The sequence below is a fragment of the Saccostrea echinata genome, unplaced genomic scaffold (genome assembly GCF_033153115.1).
Source record: "Saccostrea echinata isolate AGI-Se365-2 ecotype Australia unplaced genomic scaffold, CSIRO_AGI_Sech_v1 ptg000028l, whole genome shotgun sequence".
Lineage (NCBI taxonomy): Eukaryota > Metazoa > Mollusca > Bivalvia > Ostreida > Ostreidae > Saccostrea > Saccostrea echinata.
The window spans coordinates 9834106-9861536 of NW_026889777.1; the positions used below are offsets into that span (position 1 = coordinate 9834106).

Sequence of the window (27431 nt, forward strand, 5' to 3'; positions counted from 1 at the left end):
TTCGTTATCTTTATATCTAACGTTCACAGCTCTTAACAAAGTTTTGTACTGTCATTTTTATGCCCCCTATACTTGAAAACTAGGGGGTAAATAGTGATGGAGGGTGTCCGTCCGTCTTTTCGTCTGTATGTCTGTAACACTAGGGGGTAGCCATCCCATATCCGAAACTCCTCTTACATCACTGAATGCAATTTAATGAAACTTTCAGCAATTCTTATTACATAGTGCCATTGTGCACCTTTTATTTTACGTTTCGATAGGACAGATATATCTCAGCTCTTTCATAAAACATGGACACTGTCACTCTTTCTCTAATATTTGGGGTACCTATATTTCATATCCGCAACCCTATCTATACTACTGAATATAATTCAATGAGACTTTCATAGAATCTTTAATACATAATGCCATTGTGTTCCTCCTGTTTTATGTTCTGATTGGATAGATATTTGGGGTTTTCCCATAGCAGAACTTGTACTTAACCTTTATGCTCATGTAGTAGCGACCGGGGTATTTTATGAGTCTTAGTGTTCACAGACCTAGTACCTCTAGTTTATACATATTTATAGCCCCGCTTGAAAAGAATAGTGATGGGGGTGGCCGTCTGTTACGCTTTGGGGTACACATCTCCTATCCGCAACTCCTCATATACCACTGAATAATATTTATTGAGACTTTCACAGAATCTTTGTTATAAAGTGCCATTGTGCACCTCCTATTTTCCTTTTTGATCGGACATACAATTTGGGTTTCCAATAACAACACATAGATACATGTACTGCCATTATTCAATAATATTGAGGGGTACCCATCTCTTATCCGCAACTCCTATACCACTTAATAAAATTTTATGATATTTTCACAGAATCTTTGTTACATAGTGTCATTGTGCACTTCCTATTTTACTTTTTGATCGGACACATATTTCGGGTTTCCAATAGCACAACATGGAACACTGCCATTCTTTCTATAATATTAAGGGCTATCCATCTTTTATATGTATCCGCAACTCCTCCGATACCACTGAATAAGATTTAATGATACTTTACACAAAATCTTTATTACAAAGTGCCATTGTGACTTCCTATTTTACTCTTTGATCGGACACTTATTTCAGATCTCCCATTGCAAAAAAAATGGACCTGCCATTATAAACATATGGGAGTTTATAAGGTATCGGGAGGCGGGGGTATCATTTTGTGTTCCTCTAGTTTCTATTTGGTTTTATATATGGTAATTACAATTGCATGCAAAAGCAACTAACAACCCAAGGAAGGAAAGCCATGTTTGCATTAAAATCAAAAGTAAAAAGTATCTGTCTAAATACAAAAACCCTTTTGTCACTTTTGGACACCTGTGTATCAATTATTGTAAACTATACTTTAGTTGTGAAGTTTGGAGTAGACATAACGCTAGTGACTTTGAAAAGGTACAGTTGGAGTTTATAAAATCTGTTTTAGGCGTAAGGAAAAACACATACTCTGTTCAGTGTATTTAGAAACTGGAAGGCTACCTATGAAAATTACTCGATTGTTTAGAATGTTCAAATTCTGGTTTAAGGTATTATGTCGTGAAAAATGTATAATAAAAAATGTTATGGTGAATTGTGTAGCTGCAACAGAATGAAAAACAGTAAGAAATATTAGGCCTTTTGTATTTAAGGGAAATTGTATGATATTGGGTTAGGACATAATTGGTGTGAACAAGATAGAGCTAGTTGTAAATTTTTTCCCCATTTATAAAACAAAGATTGACTGAAATTTGTAAAATCTAATGGTAGAAATCAATGGTTCATCAAAATGTTTTATTTACAAACATGTTATAGATCATTTTTCTTTACAATATTATCTTTGTAAGCCCATACCTTTTATGTGCATAAAGCATATTAGTCGAATTAGGCTGTCCTCTCATAATCTGGAAATTGAGACAGGATGACATAATAAAATACTTAAGGAAAATAGAATATGTAGAATATGTAAAAGTGAAATAGAAAATGAATATCATTTTGTTTTAATTTGCCCTCGTTTTGAAAAGCTTCTTAAAAACATATTAAGAAGTATTAATGGCAGAAGCCATCTGTTTTCAGATTTGTACAATTATTAAGTTCTCACAACATCCAGGATCTCTGTTATTATGGGATTTTTTTCATTATGCTTTTGATTTGTGAGAAAATTTTCTCTTATATGGTAATTCTCCATGAAATCATTATTATTATATTGTATTATATATATTTTTTATCTATAAAAACCGCCATACAATGCCATTATGTAATATTCTGTATTATATGCAAATTTTGCTGAAATGCGATAAGATGCATGTCTTAAGCAATAATTAAATGATAATAATATTTATAAATAAACATGTGCATTATGAAAAGTATATAGCCATGCATAACGTAGACTTTTATTGATAGATAGAAAATGTCAAAAGGACAGTACGTGCATTATTTATGTTAGTACCAAACATTTACTATTAATTAATTTTGAAAAATATTTCTTGATTTAATTTTCGTATTGTCTTTATAATTCACCCCTCAAACAGACAGCTATACTAACTGTAACACAATAACATGTTTTAAAGTTTAAAAAAAAACTATTATATACGAATATTATACATTCGATCGGGATGTATCCCACGCTATAGAAATTACAGTAGAATAAAGTGATCTCTTAAGAGGCGGAAAAAAATCGAAATATATTTTTGGGATTATTGTGACGCAGGTGGCGTTTGTGGCGTTTTCAGAATTTCCAGCAATTCTTGAGATAAAAATATGCAATTAGTAAGAGAAAAACTGAACTTATTATAAGTGCACATATAAGATAATACGCATTTGTTCAATTAGCGATATAAATATAATATCCGTTATCAAGAATAAATGTTAGAATTTTTTTTTTTTTTTTTTTTTTTTTTTTTTTTTTTGGTAATGGTGGAGTTGAAGAGTATATTATTTTTCTGTAAATACAAGCATCATAATAATGAGTTTAAAATCCCAATTAAAGTAATAGCATGCATGGTTTTGCTTGTCATACATGTAGATACAGAATGCACACTTATTTCTCTAAAATCGATTTACGAAGTATAACATCGCTCGATACCGACATATAATCATTAATGTTGTATTGTGTAATTTGTGTAATCACTCTAGATTAAAGATCTTTGTAATTACCATTAGAACACGGACAATCAAATAAGATGCGCCATTCAATTACTTTAAGGCATTTTCATGTAAACCATCTCCTTGAGCAATGGAAGGATTTAATCAAAGGATCTTAAATGTTTAGATAAAAGTAATCGATGTCATTTTGTGCGTCTGGATTTCTCTTCTTTAAACCCAAAATCAATACACAATTCCTTGCAAAATTGCAGACGATGACAAGGGTTGATTGAGTGCTATTTCTGAAAATCCTCTGTAACTATGAATAGTTTATGCTACATTTAACTTCTATAAAGAGGTTGAATATTATTTCAGAATTGGATCATCAAATCTGCGCACTTTAGGATCTTTTAAAAAGAGATATTATCGATAATATGTTGTAAGAATATTATGTATATGTAAATTTTTACAGCGGAAAAATTACTCATGCTTGAAATTAATTTTGACCAAAGTTATCCTTTTAAAAAGGTTAAATCTATGACCTTTTTGAAATGTTGGGAAATTAGGAAAAAATACCTAAGTTGCAATTGCTGTTTAATCCAGTAGGTTGGTCTAAAAATATCATTTGAAATACAATCGCTTTTTCAGTTAGGAGTCCACAAAATAAAAATTTAATCCATGAATTGAAGCGAATAAAATATCGCAGTACGTAAATACGTTGTATACTAGTGTAGAAAAAATGACAGTCGTGTCTTTATTTCCTTTAATAAACACGGAAAAGCAAAAAAAAAAAAAAAAAAAAAAGTTGAAAGAGAAAGAGAGAGGGGTAACATTTGTGAAATCATTACCGTCTTTGCCAGCGGTTTCTAATCAGCTCCACTGTTTGTACGGAATGGAGCGGATCAGAAACACTCAACTGGCTAGAGAAGATAAAGTATTACTGGGAAAAAAATTACTAAACATGCAGTTGTATTCAACATCTGTTAATAACAACGAATGCTGTATATCAAAGTGATAATAACAGGTGTTCGTTTAGATCTTTCAGTAACTAAAAGTCTAAAATTGCGGGAGACGATAAGAACCTTTTTTTATTATAACTATAACTTCTGACAATTTAAATTTTACCCTGCAGTTCATAATTTCAAATAATTAATAATTCATTGAAATATTTAAACAAATCCTCTTTATAAAAAAAAAAAACGCCAATTTCTCTCATTACATAGTATTTAATGAAGCGGCACAACAAAATTAGAAAGTTCCACTCGAAATATTTTTATCACCATTTTTTTTTATTTGTAATTATTGCAAAAAATTGTACTGATCTTGCACCTAGTGCTTATTCCCCTTTGACCATTCACCTCTCATATCGCGCTTCGCAAGTTTTGCCTTTCATCTCAGGACTGTTTTATCTTGAAAAGTTACTTTATATTCAAAATCTTTATAGTATCTTATGATTCAAGGTTGGAAAAAAAAGTTATATTTAACTCTTACATTAAAACTTATTATCATTGTTTTATAACACTTGAACAAATGTTATAAATCTGATATACAGTAAAACACACTTATTACGAAGCGCAAGGGATGTTTTAATGAATAATTTAATTTTGATTGTTGGATTTTGATTCTCCCATTAACAAGGTGGGATTATTTTCTGCAGGGATTTAAATTGACAGTAAATTATGCATAAAACAATTGTGGTGTATACCACTTTTAATTTGAATCCACTTTATAACAGGTCCGGATTCCAGATCCAAGAGACGTTTTAACACTCAGATCTATTTCCCTGCCCATATCTTATCACTTGTTACGAGTCCCACCTTTGGTAAATATGTCTATAAAAATCACGTAACTTTTTTTTTTGTTATCCTGCTAACTAACGATCAAAAATAAACATTCAAGATAAAATTCTTGATGGATAAAATCACAGGTAAAATATGAAATTGAATTGATTTGCATGGCATTCAAGTTCCCCCTTTTAAACCAAAGTTGGCGCGATTCTGAAAATTGTAACAAAATATCAGTGTTCCAAAAAACAAACAAACAAACAAACAAAAAAAAAAACGAAAAAAAAGAAATCAAGTAAATTAAAATAACGATTGGTGACCTTGTCACTTATTGAGCATGCATATTGTAGGGTTACTAGATAAGAGAACTCCTTAGCTTGTTCTCCATTACTTTCATGTATTATCTATATATTTATACAATAAAATATTTTCAAACCAATTATTCAATATAAGTGCAAACACAATAATGTTTAAGCATTGAATTGTTGTTTTTTGAAAGACATATAGTTTCAGAACTACAGAATAAGCACTTTAAACTAAAAAGATTCTTGTAAAAGGGTCCAAAATTCAGTTAACAAAATAAAAAAAAAATCATGCGATATCAAATCATTAAGACAAAATAAAAACATATTTGGAAGAAATGATAAGTCTTATTATATGATTGAATAATTCCCAGCTTTCTGATTGGCTGAGATCCAACATTGTACAAAAAACAAAAAAAATACTACTTTATATTTACTTGCAAGTGGCCTTCCAGGTAAATATAAGATTTTTTTTATCTATATTAATTGAAATCATGTGCATGTGTACGATTTTAATATCAATTCATTACGAAAATGTATAAAAATCCACCATCTTACTTTTCTTCTGGGAAACATTCATACTAAGCTAAGATATTACTGTGCACGTGCAGTGAACTATGATTTATATAAATGCAATGTTATAAATTAAGTCCTTTGTGTTCATGTGGAAAACACGGAAATGTGTTCCATTTCTTTTAATTTGCATGCAAAAATCATTCTATAATTATATAGCTAGAACTTAATTAGCTTTTCAGTAGCTTGTTTATGCTGGAATTGGTCACTATTGAGGTAAGTCTATTATTACGGGTGATATGAATTTGCGTTCACAGATAAATAACAATATCTTTGCTGCTGTTCATAGATTTATTTATGAAACCCAGATTCTCTTTGTTGGTGTTATATAACCCGGTTTTAACATATCATGTGTATCATTTTCTTTTAATTGCATCACAGGCCCGTAGAACGCGGGGGCACTTTTTTCTGAGTATAGTATTTTGCTATAATAAATTTTCTTCTAGATGATTGTTGCCCCCCCCCCCCCCCCCCACACACACACTTTTGAAAACTGCTGCTACGGGCCTGTATCAGGAGAGGAACTAGTAAGTTATAGAACTTGTTTCCAATCGAAACAAAAATAATGCAACAGTATGTGTAAACAAACTGAGTAACGTGACTTATGTGTGATGTGTAGATCTATCTCTTAAAATTATCTAAATTTTCTTTTTATTTTTCCTTTTCTTATGAAAGTAAAAAAGTAAAAGTAAATATATTCATTTCTACTTAACCACACAGTCAACAACATGTGTCGTAGTGTGAAAAAGTATTCAAAATATTTTAGATATTATATACACTCACAGGTGCTTGGGGACTTCCCCCTCCGTGTTCCGTACCCCAAGGGTTCTCCGATTTTTTTTATATAAAATATTTTTCTATGACACTTTCACAAAGTATTACAGTTGAAAAATCCAAAATATAACCTAAAACTAATCTTTTATAAAAATTCACACTCTCTGGGTGGACGCTGGCTAAATGAACCAAGAGAAACTAGATTACGTAAGAAATGTCATTTGAATGAAATAGGCGCTGAATTCCATTACATATTAAACTGTACGTCAGTGATACACGAAAGAAATAAATGTTTATCGCAAAAACAATTACGGTTTAAAAATACAATTACATTCAGAAAAATAATGAAATCAGAAAAACATTTTTTTAAGTAAACTGTACATTAATTAGAAAAATTACTAAAACGTGCTCCCCGAATTAGTAAAGATCTATATCTATAATTGTACTATTTGTCTATCCTCATACTCACGCATGCTAAAATTTGTTTTTATTTGTCACCATACATTGTTTATACATTTATATCTCTGTATACAGTTGTAAAATTGTGAAGAGATTAATAAATTCAGTTCAGTTCAGATATACTAAAAGTTCTCCCTTTAAAATATTTTATATAAAAAAGTCGGAGAACCCTTGGGGTACGGAACGCAAGGGGGGGGGGGGTTCCCGTCCCCAAGTACCTGTGTATACACTGTACATGTAACACGAAAACTTAGCATAAGTTTGCGTCAAAAAAATTTCAATCGAGATTAACAGAAACTGACAAAATGTAGAATGAAAATTCAAATAATCTACTCATTTGTATGGTCTACCAATTATAGATACTTTCTTTAAATGACCTGATACAGCCGTTTTAAAATTCCTTTAAAACCTGTGTGTGCAGTAAAACACGAACATGTCTGGGTGAGTGGGATGGGTCATGCCCAGTCTGATTTATATATTTGAGGAACATTTTCTTTTATATGTATCTGCATAAATCCACAAAGAGAAACAAAAATTACATCACTTGTAATAAAGTTTTATTAAAAGACATTACAGTGAAAACTGTCTAATCCGACACACTGTGAATTCCGACGTTAAAATTTGTTCCCATTTAACTATATTCCATGTATTTTTACACTGTGCAATCCAATACCCCGTCTAATCCGACACAAAATCGGTCTCCCAGTGCATGTCGTATTAGACAGGTTTCACTGTATTTCCTATCAATTTTCAACAAATTATAGACACTATAGATGCTATAATAGTGTAAAACCAAATGTGAATTTGTTTATGATTACTTGCGAGACTGCATTAAGTCAATAGCTAAATAATTTGTAGTGACGTGAATCAAGGACAACCTGTGTCCTTCTTGCATGTTCTATTGATCTAGATGAAATATATAACAACATTAGAATTAAGTAATTATATTGACATTTCATTTAACTATTTACATAACAGAGTGGGATATCTATTCGATCTAGCCTGATTTAAAACATTTCATAAAACGTGAATTGAATGGAATGGGTAAAACTCTTTTTTCTAGCATACAGATCATTTTATGTGTTAGAAATTTTGTTAAAATAAACTACTGTGTTACAGCGCCTTTCAAGTTTTGTAATTTGTTGCTATCATTAAACTGCTAGTCTTGGGCGCAAAGGAAATTATGACGTTTGACGTTCGTCGATCTCTGCAAAATCACGCGTGACAACGGATAATTATTGCATTTTGAATCGTTATCCTTGCAATTGTTTCATTGGGGCCCATGAAAAAATTCGTGTCTACCAGGATATCGTTGTGTTTATGTGAAAATTTGGATTGTTGATAAACTATTTTTTTATTTAGATTATTTTACTTTAACCTTTCAAAATTCTAAATATACCGTATTCAAAATATAAGTATATATTTTATAATCCAGTACAGTTACAGGTTAGTTAAAAGCAAAATCAAGTGGCAGTTGCTTTATTTCTTTGATTTGTTGATAAGTATTGTTTGATTTAGTTTATTTTATTTAACCTTTCAAAATTCTTAATAAACGTATACAAAATATAAGTATATTTGATAGTCAAGTTTTCGCCTTATTCGTAAAGTTATACAAGTTACTTAAAGGTAAAATCACGTGGCAGTTGTTTTATCACTTTGTAGTTAAGAAATTAATGCACATAGATTAAAGTGAGGAAAAAACTAATCATTTATCGTATTTTATTTCACATTATTATCTGGGAGTTTCTGGAAAGGTATACATAACAAATATCATAGGGGCTTCAACTTAGTCAATTCATTACGTAATTGAAGCATGAAGAAATCCGATTTATGATAGAAACATTATGCTTTTAACACTTAAATTTAATAACATAACTACTGCAAAATCAAATCATAAAAAAGTTAGAAGAATTGACTAAGTCTAAACACAAAGAACATTGACCTTTGACTATGATTGCTTTCATCTATTAACCTATTTTTCATCTGTTCCATTTTACTTTCACCCTGTAAATGTCATGTTTGTTCCCTGTTTGATTATTTTTTCTCTGTTTCTAGACAACACAGGCATTTTTGGTGAATGATGTGGCTTTTGTGAATGTTATAAGACCCATGCAGACGTGAGATTCAAGCAATAGACGTGAATGAATATACAGATTTGGCTTAGATGTTAAAATCAGACAGACCTAGAAATTTAGTTACCTTCCCCCCTCCCTCCCTCCCTCTCCGACACACTGTCATGAACTCGGATTTCGACTTGGGGTTGGAGATGTAATATTTCTTAAGTTGTCAAGGTATTTAATTAATCCCCCCTCTCTCTCGACACACCCTTCTAATCCCATCTTTGTGCCTCCTTAATTCTCTAATGTTAAAATGCTTTCAATACCTGTTTGGATTATCGTTGGTTTTATAAGATACCATGTTCACGAAAAACCCTATACGCTAAACTGTAAAACTAAATGTACGAGTTTTGTAATATGACGTCTATAATGTTAAAATCCCACATTTTCTCTGATTGCTAAACATAGCTCTGTCAAATATACTCGGTAATAATTTAAATTCTTTTACTAAGATTAGGCATGCATTGCTATTGCAACAGATTTCTTTTTCTCGATTTTTGCTTTCATTTATTATAGTACAATAATTGATATATTGTCAAACTTGTATTCTATTTTTTTCTTTCTTTTTTTTTAAACATTTGAATTCACTGATCGTGGTTAGAGATAAATTCAGAATTGAATTGCTATTTTTTTTATCCCTCGAGTGTCGTAAATTTTGTTTTTACTCCACCATATAAGTTCAAAATTCACAACAGGATAATATCGTATATTGTCACTATCTTTATATTATCATGCCGATTCATTCTTTATTTATGATAAAGTAAAATATTGTTACTATCTCTTTTATTATCCTGCAGATTCATTTTTTTTTATTATTTGACGTGTAATAAAATAGTTTAATTTAAAATATTTATATATATTTATGATGAATTCTTTCAAATTCAAAAAAATGGTGGAAAGTCAAGCAGTGCATGAATTTTAATTAAGTGAACGATTTTTAAATTTTATTATTATTCCTACAATGTTATATCGTAAATTGGATTTAAACTTTCTTCATTTTATGTACATACATTTTTCTAAATCATTTCCAATTTTGCAGCGGTGTGCGTGCATTCAACTGTGTAGTTTTGCATGAACTCTTTTATATATACAAAACATAATTAATATAAATTGTATACATGCGTGTACAAACATAACGATTTACAGCATTTGAACACTTTAGATATGATAAATAAATTCTGGAATAATGGTCTGATTTTTTTTATTACTGTTATTAACTAGAGCTAAACTTTCTATTGAACAGGGGATTTTCACATATTTAGTATCTGAGTCGACTTTGATAAACAATTTCCCCTAAGTGCATGACCAGGTTAAATTAACACGCTTCTTATTCACTGCACGAAATAATTGATTTACTAAGAAATTCTTGATTTTTTTTTTTTTTGGGGGGGGGGGGGTTTGTTTTGTTGTTTATTTAAATCATATTCGGTTCACAAATTTGCGATTTTTTTTTTTTTTTTTTTTTTTTTTTTTTTTTTTTTTTTTTTTTTGCTTGTGTTTTGAGATCGTCATATCATTATGTAATAGGTATAGTTTTAATTATATTGATTCAGGTTAAAAAAAATATATTATTATATTATTTTTATTTTATTATTATTATTATTATTTTGCTACCAGTTCACATGTCAAAAAAAGATTTAAAGCTAATATCTAAAAAGCTAAAATTTAGTGTAAATTTAACGTATAATTTTTCACTGGCCTGTCTGAAAATTTGCAACAATTTAAGTTTTCTCTTTTATAATTCACTTAATTTTCAAAGAATGAATCAGAATTATTTTTATATGTAAAACGTTTAATCTTTTTTTAAAAAATCTTTTTTTAATTTATCTGTGTAAAAGTTTAATCTTTTTTAAAAGACAAATTCATAGACATATATACAATGCAAACAATTGTCTGATAAAATCTTCATAATTTTTTTTATGGTTTTAATTATAAACTATAAATCTGTCATGTAAATTTTATCTAAAAATTATTTGATTTACTGGATAAAAATTACAAAAAATGTGTGGTTAATTCAAATCCAAATATTTCATGTTACACTTCGCCAGTCACTATGATCATGTGACCTGATGAAATGAGCATGTATACAAATATCGACCCGGCAAACGACGTCTGCTAAACCAAATGCTGTAGGCCCCAGATTTTGGTGTACATCCGTAAACTGTTGGCGTGAATAAATTTTATTTTTGGTAAGTATACATTATTTTAAGCTTGATTATAGTTTTTGATGTGTTACGTGTCCACATATTGTCCATTAAGACGCATTTTTGCGGTCGAGAGGTCCGCGCTTTAACGTTGTGTTGTGGTTTTAAGTCAACAAATATGGCCGCGCTCTACGTGTGTAGTCTGCTATACAAAAGTGTGAATTTATTACGAAGCTTCCCTCCTAGCCTTGATCCTGTGGTGTGCATGAAAATGCAAGCTATATTCTGCAAGTTTAATGGTTTGTCATTGTTTTCAAATGGATCAAGGTTATTGAATTCCATGCGGCCAAAAATTTGCACAGCAAAGAGAGGATATGTGGACCCATTTGCATGTGAACGTGTGATTGCATGATTTACTGTATAGTGTGTACCCCTAAATGGTTACGTGTAACTGTTATTTATTTCTTTAAATAAATATTAAATATTGTGATAGGTAAAGTTGTTAAAGCACTCTACGAGCGGCATCACACAAGGAAATAATTTTTGGGATAATTTCAAAGTGTAAATTGAAATATCCCCTAATCAATTTAAGGTATTTGTTAAATTGAAAATGCAGTAATAAAAGCAAGGAAATAATTAAGGACTGAATATTGAATTATAAACTAATTAAAGTTTGTCGTTAATAAATCTGATAAAGTTGGGTTTTTTCTTATATACAGTATACCACAATATGTAGGGGTTTCTACGTAATATCAATATCATTTAAAAATAAAAATGATTAAAAAAAAATATTTAAAAAAAATGAAAAAAAATAAGTGAAATATATATACATTGTAGATCTACATATTAATGAATATTGAAGAGTGACAACAAGATTTCTAACATTGTAATAGAAACTCACTGTAGCATCTAAAGCATCGATCTACGATCACGAGAGACATATGAACGGCCACGTGCCTTAATCATTGTTTTTTATGCTCAATCAAACTTCTTTCAACAAGTTCCCGCGCACTTTTTTTTTTATCTTACGGGGAATCTTGTGGTGAAAAACGAAGAAGTTAAGTGTGTCACTCGCTAAAGAATTAAAAAGGACCTAGTTTTACTGTAACTACATGTAGGTTATAAATATCTTAAAAATACACTTGTCAATGATATAAATAATTTAAAGTCTTCCTTGTTTTGAAATATTTCGAGTGATTCTTTAAATTCGTGTCCTTGTATTTACTTTCAGGAGCAAATAATGTAAGGTCGACATCTGGTTAAAAATGTTGACAAATGATACGTGATATTTTCTTTAGCCATTAAATTTTAAAATGTCAGCACTTAAGAATGAAGATCATATTTGAAAGTCATTTCAGCATAGATTTAGTCACATGATAGTGCTCAAGGAATTGAAAAAGATAATTATGAGCATCATACAAATATATAGATACTTCGATGTGCATCCATCTAAGTTCAAGGCAATATCTGTGTGTACATAAAAAGTGAAAATCGATCTGAAGTAATACAAGGAACAAGACAAGTGAAGCCTCATACAGCCACGAAACAGCTGATTAAATGTTACATTTTCATTCTCTAGTTCCTATCTTTCCGTTATTTTATTACTTTTTATGCAAATTTTGCGCTACCAATTTGTATTTATTTATTAGATTTGTATTGATGGCAAGTGAAAAGTCAGCAATTCAATGAACTGGGACCCAATTCATTTATATTCATTCATTTTCTCGAGGCCTCTCTCTTGCAATTAGTTCCGTATTCTTGACGGCAAATGGTCTGCTCGAAATGCAATATCATATAAAAACGGAAAAACAAAATAGCCATGAAGACTTGTTTAGGTATACATTTATAGGACACCGAAGACATGTGAAAAGTATGTGATTAAATCGGGGTTTAAGTACAGAAATCACTAAATATTAAATAAAACCTGCTAGGAGCAACCAAGATCTTTTGTTGAGATAGAGCGAAAGCAGTAAGCTCCGGGGACAAATGCACCTGAGCCAACGAGAGAGAGAGAGAGAGTTGATATTTTATAAGAGAGATTCAAAACTGTCTTTTAAGATATTTATCCTATATGTGAAGTAGAACTGTGAAGTTCATTAATGCGTAATTTCCTGAAAGTCTTAGAAATTCACCCCCTGTGTTGGCCTATATTGATACGATGTTGATTGTTGTATGGGGAATAATTAGAGAGCCAAGTTCATTTAGCTTCACATTAAAACCATATTATGCCGCAGAGTTTTACTCCCGATTTTACTCCTTTCTTTAATTAGTCCTGGAAGGCGGGAGAAGTATGTCCGTCACATTTATGGATGGATCTCCGCCGCGTTTTGGACAGGGAGATAAGGGGTAAATTCGATTTAATTTAGGGCTGATTCTAACTCGCAGAGATGCGGCGTTGGTTCATTATCCCCCTAAATGGATGATGACTTGTGGTTCAGGAGATTTTGATGACGGTTTTTATCGAAGTAGCAGCTGAGCTAATCTCATCTTTATCTACTGCAGCTCAAACTCTGACAAATTGTTTCCCGCCTTTTTGGAAAAAAAAAATCGATCTTCCATTTCTACTTGGTGGATTTTTCGGACGTTCCTATAATTACCTTTTATCTTTTATGGACTAAATCACTTTATGCCATTATGAGGCCATTACTTTTGCCTGATTGGCTTTGTTTGAATTGCCGGATTACGAGGTAATTGTACGATACGATTTCATGCCATTTTGGATTTTCTTTCCAGTCGCCATGATGAAAAGTGCCCGGATGCCAGTGCACGAGCTGAATCCGTATCTGACGTGCATGCTGTGTGGGGGATACCTGATTGATGCCACCACGATAATTGAGTGTCTTCACTCGTGTGAGTTCTACATTAAATATGAATGATAGCTAATTTTATGAGTCTTAAATTGCTTTCATAATTTAATAAACCATATAATAGTTTTGATTGCTTTTGCGGAGGAAAAAAAGAATGCAGCTGATCAATTTTTCATTACGAAAAATTATTTTAACGATTTACTTCTCATCATAAATTTTTTGCCGCCTTCAAAACGGGGGATTTAATTAATGTTTCAAAGTAGTTTTATTTTTATCAAAGAAATTGATAATACGTCCAGGTTTTAAGGAACTTAAGTGAGACACACACAAAAAGAAAAAAAGAAAAGAAAATTAAAACACGAACAAGATGATGAATATATGTTTTAATTTTTTCCCCTTTTCACTAGTTTGCCGGACGTGCATTGTACATTATCTACATACCAGCAACTACTGTCCTGTTTGCGAATGTTTGGTTCACAAAAAGTACCCACATCAAAACCTAAGGTATGTTATTAGATATACTTACTGCATGCACAGGTTATTGCTGACAGACCCCCACCTCCACCCCACCCCACCCTCCGAAAAAAAAAAAAATATATATATATATATTTGAATAATTGTAATAAAAATTGTATGTTTCGGTTTTATAATTTTTGGTTATTAAAATGTTTGTTGAAAGTTGTTTTTAGGATTTTTCAGATTAAGCAAATTAAAAACGTGTGTTAGAAAAACAAATGATCAAAAAAAAGATAATTCCCCAAGGTGTACGTGTAACTGTTCCGAGATAGGATAAGGGGTCCTGTCCATAACCACCAGTGTTTGCAAACAATATTTTCTTTAGTAAAATAAAGAGGTTCTAAGACTAGAGTCATCTCCAGGTTTGTCAACGACGTGCAAATGTCCAGCTATCAGTAAAATTGTTGTTAATGACGTAGCCTTTTCTGTATGTTGCAACTAAAAGCTCTGATATTTTCACTTTCTAAGATAAAATTGTCAGAGAGGCGGATCGAACTATTTAGCTAACAGAGGTGGTGTATTGGTAGGTTAATGTATAAAATCAAGTTATTTTATAAAACAAATTGAATTACTTTGGTAATTTTATTTTGAAATGCAATAAAATCAGGCGAGGGATTGATAGTTTTGTTGGATATTTTTTTTTAGGAAAATCTTAAATAACTGGAATATAAAAATGAAGAAAAAAGGTATTTGGAGTACCTGTAGTTTTCAAGTAGTGATTCTGGGTTTACCAGTTTTAAAGGCGTAAAGGGAGTATTTACGGACATAGATAATCAATCACTGCAAGACATTGACCCTAAGGGGAAGTTCAAATGGCGTAAATGTAAATATTTTTTATCAAACGAAGAAAAACAGATTTTTCATCTACTGTAAAATATTTCCCTTGGAATCTGAAACGTATTAATTAAGTGTATAGTGTGAATTTAATTGTTAAAAAAAAATGAAAATAAAATAAGCAATCAGACGAATAAAGCCCTCCTTGAGGAGAAAAATCTAAGGACACGAAAGGTAAAATATATTTGTCGACGAAATCATTATTTAGTAATGGGAATTTAAGAGATTATTGAGACTGATTAGATTGGAAAACAAACTTGACAACCAATTTTATTGTAATCATTGTCTGACTGTGTTAGACTTAACAATATCAATAAGCGCCCCGATATTGTCTACCAACCGACCGACCAGTAACTCTATCCTATAACTGCGTAATTGGGGGGAGAGGTTAACGGTCATGCCATTCGATATATTCCTTATTTTAACGTGTTTATTTGTGGAAGGGATGGAGTGGTATACTTTAACATTGTTTGTGTACGTGTTTTATTAAAGAAATAAGGTATCGTTTTAAAACTTATCGGTGTAAATAAGAAGGACTTTATGGTAGATTACCCGTATTAACATCCTGATAAAGTTTTAGAATGATTCCTTATTTCTTAATTATGTACATTTGTAACTGATTTTCAACAAATATTTGGGTACTTTTAGTTTTTTTTTCAAACCTCAAAGGGGTAGAACACGTCGATCACTTATGACGTCACTATGAAATTACGTCAATCGTTTGTGACTAAACAATGAATTTATGGTCAGGTGACGAACCTGTTTATATACAAAAAGTGCGCCTTGCTCAAAAAATGTTACATATTAAAGGGAAAACATTTGCTAAATGTAAATATTAAGAAATAATTTACATTAAAGTGACACTGGTTTAATTGAACGACTTAATTTATTTCCAACTGCGGATTGAAAAATTTAACAAATGGATTAATGAAACTTGCATTTTTAGCTCATAAGGTGTCCAAAAAGATGAGGAAAGTATTTTTGACCCATTTCTCGATGAATGATGAAGTTATTATTTCAGTAGTTTATATATAGCAGCGTAATTTGGTTGATGACAAATGTACTTGTATACTGATATATATGTATTCCTATTTCATAATTTATAGTTTGATAAAGTATTTCAAAGGAAATCACAAGAGTAAATAGTGTTCGAACCGTTTCTATAACATTTATACTACAAAATATGTTCAAATCAAATCAGCTTTTCTAAATGATAATATCATTTAGTGAATAACCATATTTAAAATGTGTGATGAAATTGAAAAAAAAAAAGGAAAAAAGTTACAAAATTCTGTGATGAAATATAAAAAGGTTACAAAATTCTAAATCGATAGAATATGAAATGGAAACTTTCTGGTGCTGTCCAAAAAGAAAACGTAGGGTTAATTAGGAGTTTTATCTTTGTAGGGTGAATCTGGCTTAAATCTTTATCATTAATCTGTCATCGAAAAGACATCGGCCGCCCAGATCGTTCCACCATTAAACAGTCAATGGCCTCATTATGATCAAGGGGCATATTTATTTTAGTTATACTCGGCATTCTTTTCAATATAACAAAATATATTTTGTAGGAAAATGTACCATCTAATCTTGAAATTGAGAAAAAATGTTATGGTGGTATGTTTAACTTTAAACATGTTTATTCAAATTGTACCATTAAATTACTTTTTTACATTTTTGAATTATTCACGTAAAAAAAAACAAACAAAGAAAGGTGTTTACTAGTATCAAAGACTTTTATATCCCCGTTTGAAAAGCGTGTGATGGGGGGAGGGGGGGGGGGGGGAGTCGGTCCGTGCGTCCTTCCGAAAATTTAAGAAGACTTTCGCAGAATCTTTATTACTTAGTGGATTTTTGCATTTCCATCGGACAGATATGTTTGGTCTCCCATGGTAAAACATGGATGCTGCCATTTTTTCTATAGTATTCAGGGTACCCATCTCTTGTCCTCGACTATCCCAATACCACTAATAAAATTTTGTGAGTTTTTTCACAGAAGCTTTATTACACACTGCCATTGAGCCACTCCTATTTTTGTTTCGATTGGATATAAATATTTGGGGTTTCCCATAGCAAAACATGGACACTGCCATCCTTTCTATTATAATGCGGATACCCGTTTGTTATCTGCAAATCCGCCTATACAAATGAATAGAATTTAATTTTTTGACTTTTACAGAATCTTTATTGCATTTTGCCATCGTGTACCTTTTATTTTTATTTTCTTACATTTTCATCGTACATGCAGATATTTAGAGTTCCTTGTAGCAAAACATGGACACTGTCATTATGTTCATATGGAAGCGGGGGTATATATAATTTGTGAGCTCAGTGTTCATAGAATCTCTAGTTTTCTCTGGCCTTTTGATGCGAAGCCTCATAATCTGGTATTTTAGATTTATACGAAGCCTAGCTCCATCAAAATACCCCTCCCTCCTTTTCCTACCAGAACCAAGATATAAACACTGTCTTGGTACTTGTTGCTTTGTTTTGCCGTGTCGAAAATAGTATATATATATATATATATATATATATATATATATATATATATATATATATATATATATATATATATATATATATATATATATATATATATTTTAAAAACATTGCACACACTGAAAGTCGAATTTAAAACAAATACAAAATGTATGTTGGTAACCCTGGCTGTTAGCAAAAGAAAAAAGTCAAGTCTTTGGTTACTATAAATGGTAGATTATAATTTTTGACTTGATATTTCATATGAATGCACTTAAGTAAATCTTGTACGACTTGCTAGGAATTTTAATCTCACAATTTTCAGGCCAGACAAAACTCTTCAGGACGTGGTTTATAAAGTCGTCCCTGGTCTATTTATGGGTAAGTACAGGTGCACTAGAAAGTTATGTAAAAAAAAATGTTTATATTTTATTCTTCCTGATCGGGGTTCTTATGATAAACTCTTTCTTCCTGATCGAAATTACTGTGACATTGCGATATGATATACGGAAATACTATGTACAAAAAAATTCTCGTCTTTTTTTTTTTCTTAAATGAAAATTGTTTGCATTTTGATATTTTAATTATTTGCTATAAAAATGGAAGAAAAGGGTTTTTAAAAAGTTAATATTTGAGGCGTAGATGCATACAAATACATACAGTTACCATTTACCACTATTGGAGCTAATTCTGATCTTTTCTTCTTCTTTTTTTAAATGATAAATAAATGTTATTTGTAATACATCGTATAATGGTTGTCGTTTTAAATTTTGTAAACACACTTTATAATATTAGTATATAATTCAATGTTACAACATTTATCAAGTTGTATAGTTGTGCGTGCGTAATGCTATCTGCGAGTAAAGTATGTGCCGAGGGAAAAGGATTGCAATCATGCAGTTCAACAGCTGTCAGCTCTATGTCAGATGGGATTACAGTAATACACAGTGTACATGTCGAACGTTTTAGATGTATTGAAGAACAAATTCGAACTGGTAAATAATTTGGGGGCAATACGTAGATTTATGACCCTCTGTTTACTATGATTATATTTTATTTACAGAAGAGATGAGAAGACGTAGAAAATATTACAGCGACCAAACAGATGGTATGTATCAAAACACGAAACTGTCTGTATCATTTAACATCGGGCTCGTGTTGATGGAGTTTGGTCAGAACGTGTGGTCGAAAATTGAAACAGATTTACAGCTGCATTTGTAGATCATGGGATATTTAATATTTAATTATTAGAATGTATTAAGCTACAAAGTTCGGAATGGAACGGGATGGTGGTGTTAAATCATACTATCTAAACATTTTGAATTTCAGAATTCCGACGACTTTACAAGTTTAACTGGTTTAAGGAGGCTGGGGGGTCAACAAATTAACCACCAGATTTAACTTAATTTTTTAGATATGATATCTTAAGCTGTCAACTATCATTTGGCAAAGAAAAATTTCAAAAATTTTAGTTTTAAAATTTGATCATTTTCTATATCTTCATATGGAGCTCTTCTAAAGGAGATCAATATAGTCTAAAAATGGCCACAACTACATCAATTCCGATGATGGGTTTAAATTAAGATCACGGGAAAATTTTGGTGCTAGGGAAGGAAGGTTTTATGTTTTATGAAATTAAAATAGAAATTAAAAACTTTGAAATTAAAAATCTAGATAAGTATATTACCATTTTACAAATTTTATTTTAAACGCATACTGTCATCGTCAAGATTCGAGAATATTAAAAAATATGCTGCTGTGGTGTATGTGTTCAACAAGCAACGAAAAGCATTGAACTAAAACTGTAGCATGACCCGGCCTGAATGAGAATAATGATTTTCTGGTTTCAAATTCTGTTCTTTGTTGATATCAGTATTACTTACTAGAGGCAACTTTGTTATGTAGTCTTGTTATATTAAAGTAAAAAGCTTAAGATATTGATATTTTTTAACAACCTTGATTATTTTATTATATTGAAAATATAGTAAGAATACTTTAATTACACATTAACATGATTAACTTTTTGAAGATCGTTTAGAACATGTCAATATTTTAATTCGTGGATTTGAGCATAAAAAAATCATTCTACATGTATTTCATTAAATTCATGTATTTTGAAAAATTGCTAAAACGCTTTAAAAAAAATTACGCAGTGTAATACTATTAAGTTAGAATCTGCAATTTGGATATAATTTGAAGTTCAATGGTATTAAACATGTGATAAAAAATACCATTGTATGCATTATTTGTATTTGATAACCGACCATATAAAAATCAATACATTATCATTTAAGGTAAATGTTCCGTAGATATGAATATGGTATGTGTATCAACTGATGCTTATTATGCAAGTGTTTATTCTTATATTTGTTCACATCCTCGACTTTTTGCATATAAATATTTAAAGGTATATAGGCATAACGACTTATGTTCAATATGCGCAGTAAGACAAGAAAACGTATATTTTTTTAAATGTCAATTTAGATTAGTGACCGGATTGTGCAACCTGAGTTAGCCTCCGTAAGCATTAAAAAAGGTGTAAAGTATACGCGCCATTTATCATTAATTGCTACCACATTTCCCGACTTCAATTACATAGTTACACCTTTTTGTGGCAATTTCTCTCACCGTCTTTTTCATTAATATTCTCTCTTGAGTAATATTGAATATTGCATTTCTATCTTATTTTTTTTTTTTTTATCAGAGGCTGAGAATATTAATATAACAACCTTGAGCTATATGAATCTCGACAATAATGATTAAAAAAGATTAATGAATTTCAATAAATCACCAGTTCCTTTGTTTAGAATAAAGAGAACAAGCTTTGCTTAGTGAGTTGTATGTGTGTGTGTTATCTGTATACCGATTTTCTTTGAATATTTCAGAATTACAGAACAGGCCGGGGCGGATTATTTTCTCACCAGATGAGAAGATAAGTTTATGTATGAGGTTATGCACCATGTAAGTTCAATATAAATTAAAATCTGAAGCTAAAACAATTTACTGTAATACTCTAATATAGTCTATTATATTCTTTGCAATTGGGGCATTTATAGTTCTCAATCTGATCATGATTTTATGTATTTGATGCAAAAGTAAAAATTGCACTTTTCTTTGGCTTGATTTGTGATTACAGCTAATGAATGAATATACAAAATACGATATCAAGATTTATAGACATGTATTATGTATAGAGGCCCCGTTTACCGAGAATTTTCACTGTACAATGTATAACCTTTTAACTAAATCCTGTTCCAAACTGAAATACATTACAGCCATGCTGTATTGCTTATTGTATCTTAAGTTAATGAATTCTCTACTTGTATGTAGTTCGTGAGTACGCGTAGAAAATTTTAAGAGTGCATTTGTAGAAATATCTTTATTGTGTAACATCGCCTTCTATCCTAGAAATAACCTCTACAATTTCAATTCCATTAAAATGAAATCTTTGATCTGCTCATTTAATTCCTTTCTGTAGCGATTTACGTATGCAAAACAAAGATCGAATTTGAATTAGATTGCTTATTATAGTCGTGTATACAGTTTCTAAAGCCAATTCGTGGGCGGTAAGACGTCACAATACAAATTGTTGCTCAAATCTAAACCATCTGATAGATATAATTACTGGTTCTAAAGCTCCCATTTCGCACTTGATATTTTGTTTAATCGTCCCATTTTTAATCGACCCTTTTTGTCTCTTTTGATATCAGAAATATATGTGTATTAATTACTGAAGTTAATTTCACTGCTGTGGTAATCCGTGCCAATGACTGCCGTGCAAACACAGAAAAAAGCTGTACACAGCAGTCCAAAGTCCTTCCATTTTAAAAAAAATATCATGCAGACAAGAAATTGACGTCTTGGAGGTGTATATCTGTGTCAATAAAACGATATGTGAATAAATATATATCATTTATATAATTTCCTATAGTTTTACCTGTAAGTACGTAAATGCGCATGTATATATGTTTTAACATATTGATTTTGCAGGAAATTAGATGAAAGAAGTTCAGAAGATTATGAGGTATTTATGTGTGACTGAAATGTGTTTTAAACTATCCAATACCCAGAAGGTACATAGAAAATACGTTTACGAGAGAGATGAAGGACGTTGTGCTTAATTTCGTACGAAACCTTTATATTTGTTCGTCACACGATGCGTCTCGAAACTCGACTTGTTTGTAATGAGATTTTGTTAATGTTATTTGAAGGAATCAAGTAAGATGTTACGTAATCTTAAAGAGATTAGGGGGAAAACAGCCGTTTTGTAAGAAGGAAAAAAAAGCACAGGAAGAAGCGGGCTTGACCTGTCAATTAGGAACACAGTTATATTAGATTAAGGGGCCATCCAGATGATAAATTAGAGGTGTAGGAAGCAAATCCAATGTAATTTGTCACAAGTATTAAACATAACTCTGGATTTAATGTCTTCTACTATCGTTAGTATATCCTGTGTTTGTGAGCATTCACGTATCACATTGTCGAGAAAGTCATAAAATAGGGAAAGAAATATTTGTAGATTATGAATGACGATAAAAGAAAATTAATCTGAGTGTTATTTATGTTGTAAATCTTGAATGGCAGTACTTCCATCCGGTAAATTCAAAATTTACAACATGACAGTGATATAAAAAATTGAATTTGACCATTATGCTGTTGAACTTTGACCTTCTGACCTTCTTAGTTTCAGGACAAGAGGTACCTGCTGTGTCCCGCCAGGATGAGCGTTTACCACCTGAAGAAGTTTCTGCGACTAAAATACTCCCTGTCAGATAGGTTAGAGGTGAGACCGGTTATACTGATACACCGACGGGGGGAGGGGACGGGGGGGGGGTAAGTTTACACTAGTGAGGTAAGTGCAAAAATTAAAAACGCTCCAGCCACCAAGGTGAAATAAATAAAATGAACCATCGGAGAATTTTTTTTTAAATTTGAATCTTAATTCACAAAAAAAAAAAAAAAAAACGGGGGGGGGGGGGGGAGAAATTGTAGTATAACCGGGTTGGTCCTCTAATTATATATAGATTATTGTCACAGGTAATGTTTCACACCAAGATAAAAAAAAATCACCATGATAAAGTATTCTAGAATATTTTTTTTTTTGATATTCAGGTTAACATTCTTGGTATTTTGTTATTGAAGTAATCACATATCAATAATTTTATTTCATTATTGGTTACTTCATACAAAATCAATATTTTTATATTTGATCAGAACCGAAAAAGGGAAGAAAACATTTAATAAGGGCACATTTTTTCATACATCTGGATTTAGAAAGACCAGGAAACTAATATGAATGAACAAACTTTAAAAATCACGACCCCACGTTTTTTGATGTTGGATTTTAATTTTGTGTTATCGACAGCTTTCAACCTTGTAATCTCATATCCGTCATAAAATAATTCCTTATATATGATAGCGCGTTATGTAATAATACACGTGTGATCCACTTTAAGTTTGAAGTGAAGGAAATTTGTTTACATAGTTAAATGTTCATAAGAGGTTTTTTTTTGTTCCTCATTGAATTTTATTCACTAAATCCAAAGACGTAATTTTGAACAGTGGATTTAGAGTGCTCGCCCGAAAACCACGTGATAACACCTAAATAATGGAAAACCTTTCAAAATACTGTCTTCCCACCAAATATTCTATTTTAATAAAAATTTGTGGGAAGACAATATTTATAGACAGTGAATCCTTAATAACCATACTGAAAAAAAAATTAAAGTAAACATTGCTGTTTAGAAAATAAACATGAATGAAATGCTGTTTACAACTAAAGTTTTGTCTAAGCACTGTTAAGTATATGAATTCGGTTAATTATCTATTAGTTGGATAAAGAAGGCAAATTCTACTCTAGGTTGAGATGTTTCACATGGACGAGGTGCTGAAAGATGAGTACAGTTTAGTAGACGTTAGCTATATCACTGGATGGAAAAGGGTAGGTAGTGATTAATGGACCATTCACTGACTATTCTAATACCTCATTGTTTTTCCCTACAACATAGTATAGGGTTATATATTTCATTGACTAAGTGTTCTTTTTTTAAAATCAGGAAAAGGTGATGGTGCTAAATTATGCATTCTACGAGAACACAAATAAGAAATTTAAGAGGAGTATATCTACGGGTGCTGTATCGCCTGGTAACGATGACTCGGGGATCGAAGACGAGACTTCAAATCAAGACGAAAATAACCCGGATCAGACCCACGTGACCTCGCAAAGTTTTCAAGCTTCCATGGCGAATGACAATCAGCAACTTTCCCAAGGTGACGAAAAACCGTCCGACTCGTCACAGGCGGCAGACTCTGTACAGTTGGCGGAAAGCACTGCCGACGTGGTTGAAAACACTGCCAGCGTAGTTGTAAACACTGCTGAAGTGGTTGAAAACACTTCCAACATGGTTGAAAACACTTCCGATGTGGTTGAAAACACTTCCGATGATGTTGAAAACAATGATGCAGTTGAAAGCAAGACCAATGCAGTTGAAAACACTGCCGACCTGGTTGAAAACACGACTGACATGGTTGAAAACACGACTGACATGGTTGAAAACACTGTCGACATCGTGGTGTGCAATGCCGAAAAAGATGTCACTATTGATGTTAATCCAGATAAAGAACAAGTGGAAGAGAAAATAGAAGCAGATGAAGATGTTGGAAAGCCAAAGAATGAAACAGAGAATGAGGAGAAAAATTATGTACAAGAGAAGATCCAAAAGAAAGAGGACGTTGTTGTGTCGTTAGAAATCAATGAAAGGGATTCTGACAGTCAAAGAGAATCAGTTGTTCCTGAATTAGACAATCCGTCTGAAACTAAAGAAAAAGAAGAATCGAATTTCGTTCGAGAATGTCCAAGCCCTGAGAACAATAGCATTACTATTGAAGATGAAGAGGGGGCATTACAAATTGTTATCGAGGACTCAAAATCCGAGAAAAGTTCCGATGATTCTGGAATACAGATATATGAGAGTAGCCCAAACGAAAATGACAGTGTTTGTTCCAATGATAGTCGGCCATCGTCAGCGACAATCAAAATTCCTCAGCCAGACATGTTCAGACTTTTGCCGCCCATCTCATATCGTAACAGTACTCATCGTTCAAAGTCCCCCAAAACATCTACTCCATTCCATTCCTTAAATAGTTCTAGATATCCCAGATATCCCGACTCCATAGGTTTTAGTGATTCCAGCTTTCTATCATACAGTCCTTTTAATAATTCCATTGCACACACATCTTCTTGTCCCCAAACGGACTTCGACACGGATGAAATATGGACAGATGGAGTAATGGATCTGTCCAAACCGAAACCCAAAACAACAGAGACTGGGTGCTACCAGGAGATTAAGTCTTCTGTTGTTCAGAATGTAGAGGAAGAGGAAGTTGTGGAGAAATACACATACGTTGTGGATGGTTTGGAAGAGAGCGAGGAGAGCATGGAAGTAGACTCGGGTTATGCAAATGAAAACAATACCCCAGAAAGATACTCACTATTGTCTCCCGACCAGAATGAGGTCACTTCCACTCGAGTGGAGCATGTACCCTTCCGCAGTCCAGTCATGATAGAAAATCCCCCACTTTGTATGCCAAAACTATCGGTGGTTTCAAGTTCGATATGGAAAAGGGAGAAAGTCAGCGATGTATCGAAGAAATCTTCGAGTGGAAAACACCATAAAAGGAGAAAGTCTTCCGACAGTTCCAAGCATAAAGGAGTTTTTTCAAATGGACATTCAAAATGCACCGATATATGTAATGGACATACGGTAGTACCTCGTCCTGAAAGTTCGTCTTATAAAAAGCATCAGGGCGAGAAGTTGATTCTGAATCAGCCTCGTTGTGAAAAACTGATCATTAGTCAGTCTCGTTGTGAAAAGGCGCCAAAGAATAAGCCTCGTTGTGAAAAATTGGTTGTCAAGCTCAGTAAGGAAAGAAACTCTGAACACTATACCGCAACGATGTCATAACTTTACGAACCAATGCGTGTGCTGTTATAAATATTCCACTGCCATAAAAACACCAAGGCTCTTGGTGGTATTCAGTGTTGTTGTTCATTCATCTTATACCGTGTTAATACTCTGTGCTTTGGGCAAATTATCAAGAATATTAAGAAGAAAATCGCATTACAACATGGTAGCCATATAACTCATAGGGATATTGCTCTTCGGAAAAAAGTTTCTGTGGAAAGGAAAATTAGCGTGAAATGGTGTTGTTATTCCCCTATCAGACCTCACATTATTAAAGTTCACTTGGACATGAAGTGTTGTGAAATACATACTGGTACATGTATGTATATGTATAGTGATGTGAAGCTTTTCTATTGAGTAATAGAGCTTAGCATCATCTTTAAAATACCGGCTTCATATTGGAGATACCGTCATCCATAATTTGGTGCTGCATAAATAGAAGTATAATCAAATTTATTTATATTTACGCACCTGTTTGATAAATGTCGATTTATGTTCTTGAATCAGTCCTACATATATCTGTATTTTTGGAACCATTTTTATTTTCCTTCAATGACTTGAACATATTTATCATGTTATAAATATATAAAGTAATTTGACAAAAAATTCGTCATCTTAATCACATGGTACATCCTTTTGTAAAGCTTCATTAATATATCATCAATCAGTTGTAGATACAGCTAAAATTCTATCATACGTATTTTACTCCAATGCGATAATTTCTGACAAACGTTTGTTCATCATTCTCTGTCTTTTATTCTGTGCACTTTTTAGACCGTTTGATACACATCTTCTGTATACATGTACAAAGCTATACATCTTACACTGATCGTTTTTTAAAGAATTTAAAATGCTTAAAAGAAAGCATTAAAATATCCAAAATCCACCACAATCCCGTCAGCAGTAGCATTGATATTCCTGTAACGTGCCCCTGTTAATGATGAAGAAATGTGTCCGATTAAAATGAATGTTATCGAATTAATTTTTTATTAAGGGTTTACACTTTTATGTCAATTAAATGTATTTACTGTATTTCCCACCACTGATGGATAGCGTTTGATGCCAGTGTCCTCTGACATGTATAATAAGTCTGAATTACTCCAAGTAGTCATGAGATGTATAGAAATAGACATTTGGAGGCTACAAAAGTAACTGTGAATAATTTGTCCTTCCATATATCTTTATAAAACTGACACACTTCGGAATTACACACTGAGATTACGGCTGAACAAGTCAGAGACATATTCTAATATTATTTGGACTCCTCGTGGATATTTTTTTTTTTGCAATGTGTAAAATCACCACTTGTATAGCCCCCTCCCTTTCTCTCTCCTGTTTTTCAATTGAAATCGTGTATACATATTAGAACAGTAAAGATACGAGATTTAGCATTAGTTGTTATAGTAAGATAACTATTGACAAAGTTATTTAGTGTTTCATTTTCTGTTGTTGGTGTTCAATATAAATGTTTATATCACATATAGTTTTTTCCCTTAGAAAACTTTGTTAAAATTACAGATTTTGAATAAAACCTTTTCTTGTTTTGATATTTGTTGAGTTTGTGTAATTATTGAACAACAAAAGA

General features: G+C 31.8%; 1 protein-coding gene across 1 annotated transcript; it reads left to right on the plus strand.

The window, feature by feature from the left end:
* The first annotated feature begins 11183 nt into the window (after positions 1–11183).
* On the plus strand, positions 11184–27393 carry LOC133194108 (uncharacterized). Its single transcript, XM_061330078.1, has 10 exons — positions 11184–11292; positions 13981–14097; positions 14462–14558; positions 18208–18263; positions 18946–18990; positions 20768–20843; positions 21873–21906; positions 22567–22665; positions 23743–23823; positions 23939–27393. The coding sequence occupies exons 2-10, from the start codon at positions 13986–13988 to the stop codon at positions 25844–25846; spliced, it is 2508 nt and encodes an 835-aa protein (XP_061186062.1). The 5' UTR covers positions 11184–11292; positions 13981–13985; the 3' UTR covers positions 25847–27393.
* Positions 27394–27431: the final 38 nt, after the last annotated feature.

Bases quoted from the DNA above. Each gene is read 5' to 3' on its own strand.
- LOC133194108 (XM_061330078.1), top strand. From the start codon at position 13,986: ATGATGAAAAGTGCCCGGATGCCAGTGCACGAGCTGAATCCGTATCTG. The intron at 14,098-14,461 runs GTGAGTTCTACA...CCTTTTCACTAG, and splicing joins AATTGAGTGTCTTCACTCGT to TTTGCCGGACGTGCATTGTA. The intron at 21,907-22,566 runs GTATTTATGTGT...TGACCTTCTTAG, and splicing joins GAAGTTCAGAAGATTATGAG to TTTCAGGACAAGAGGTACCT.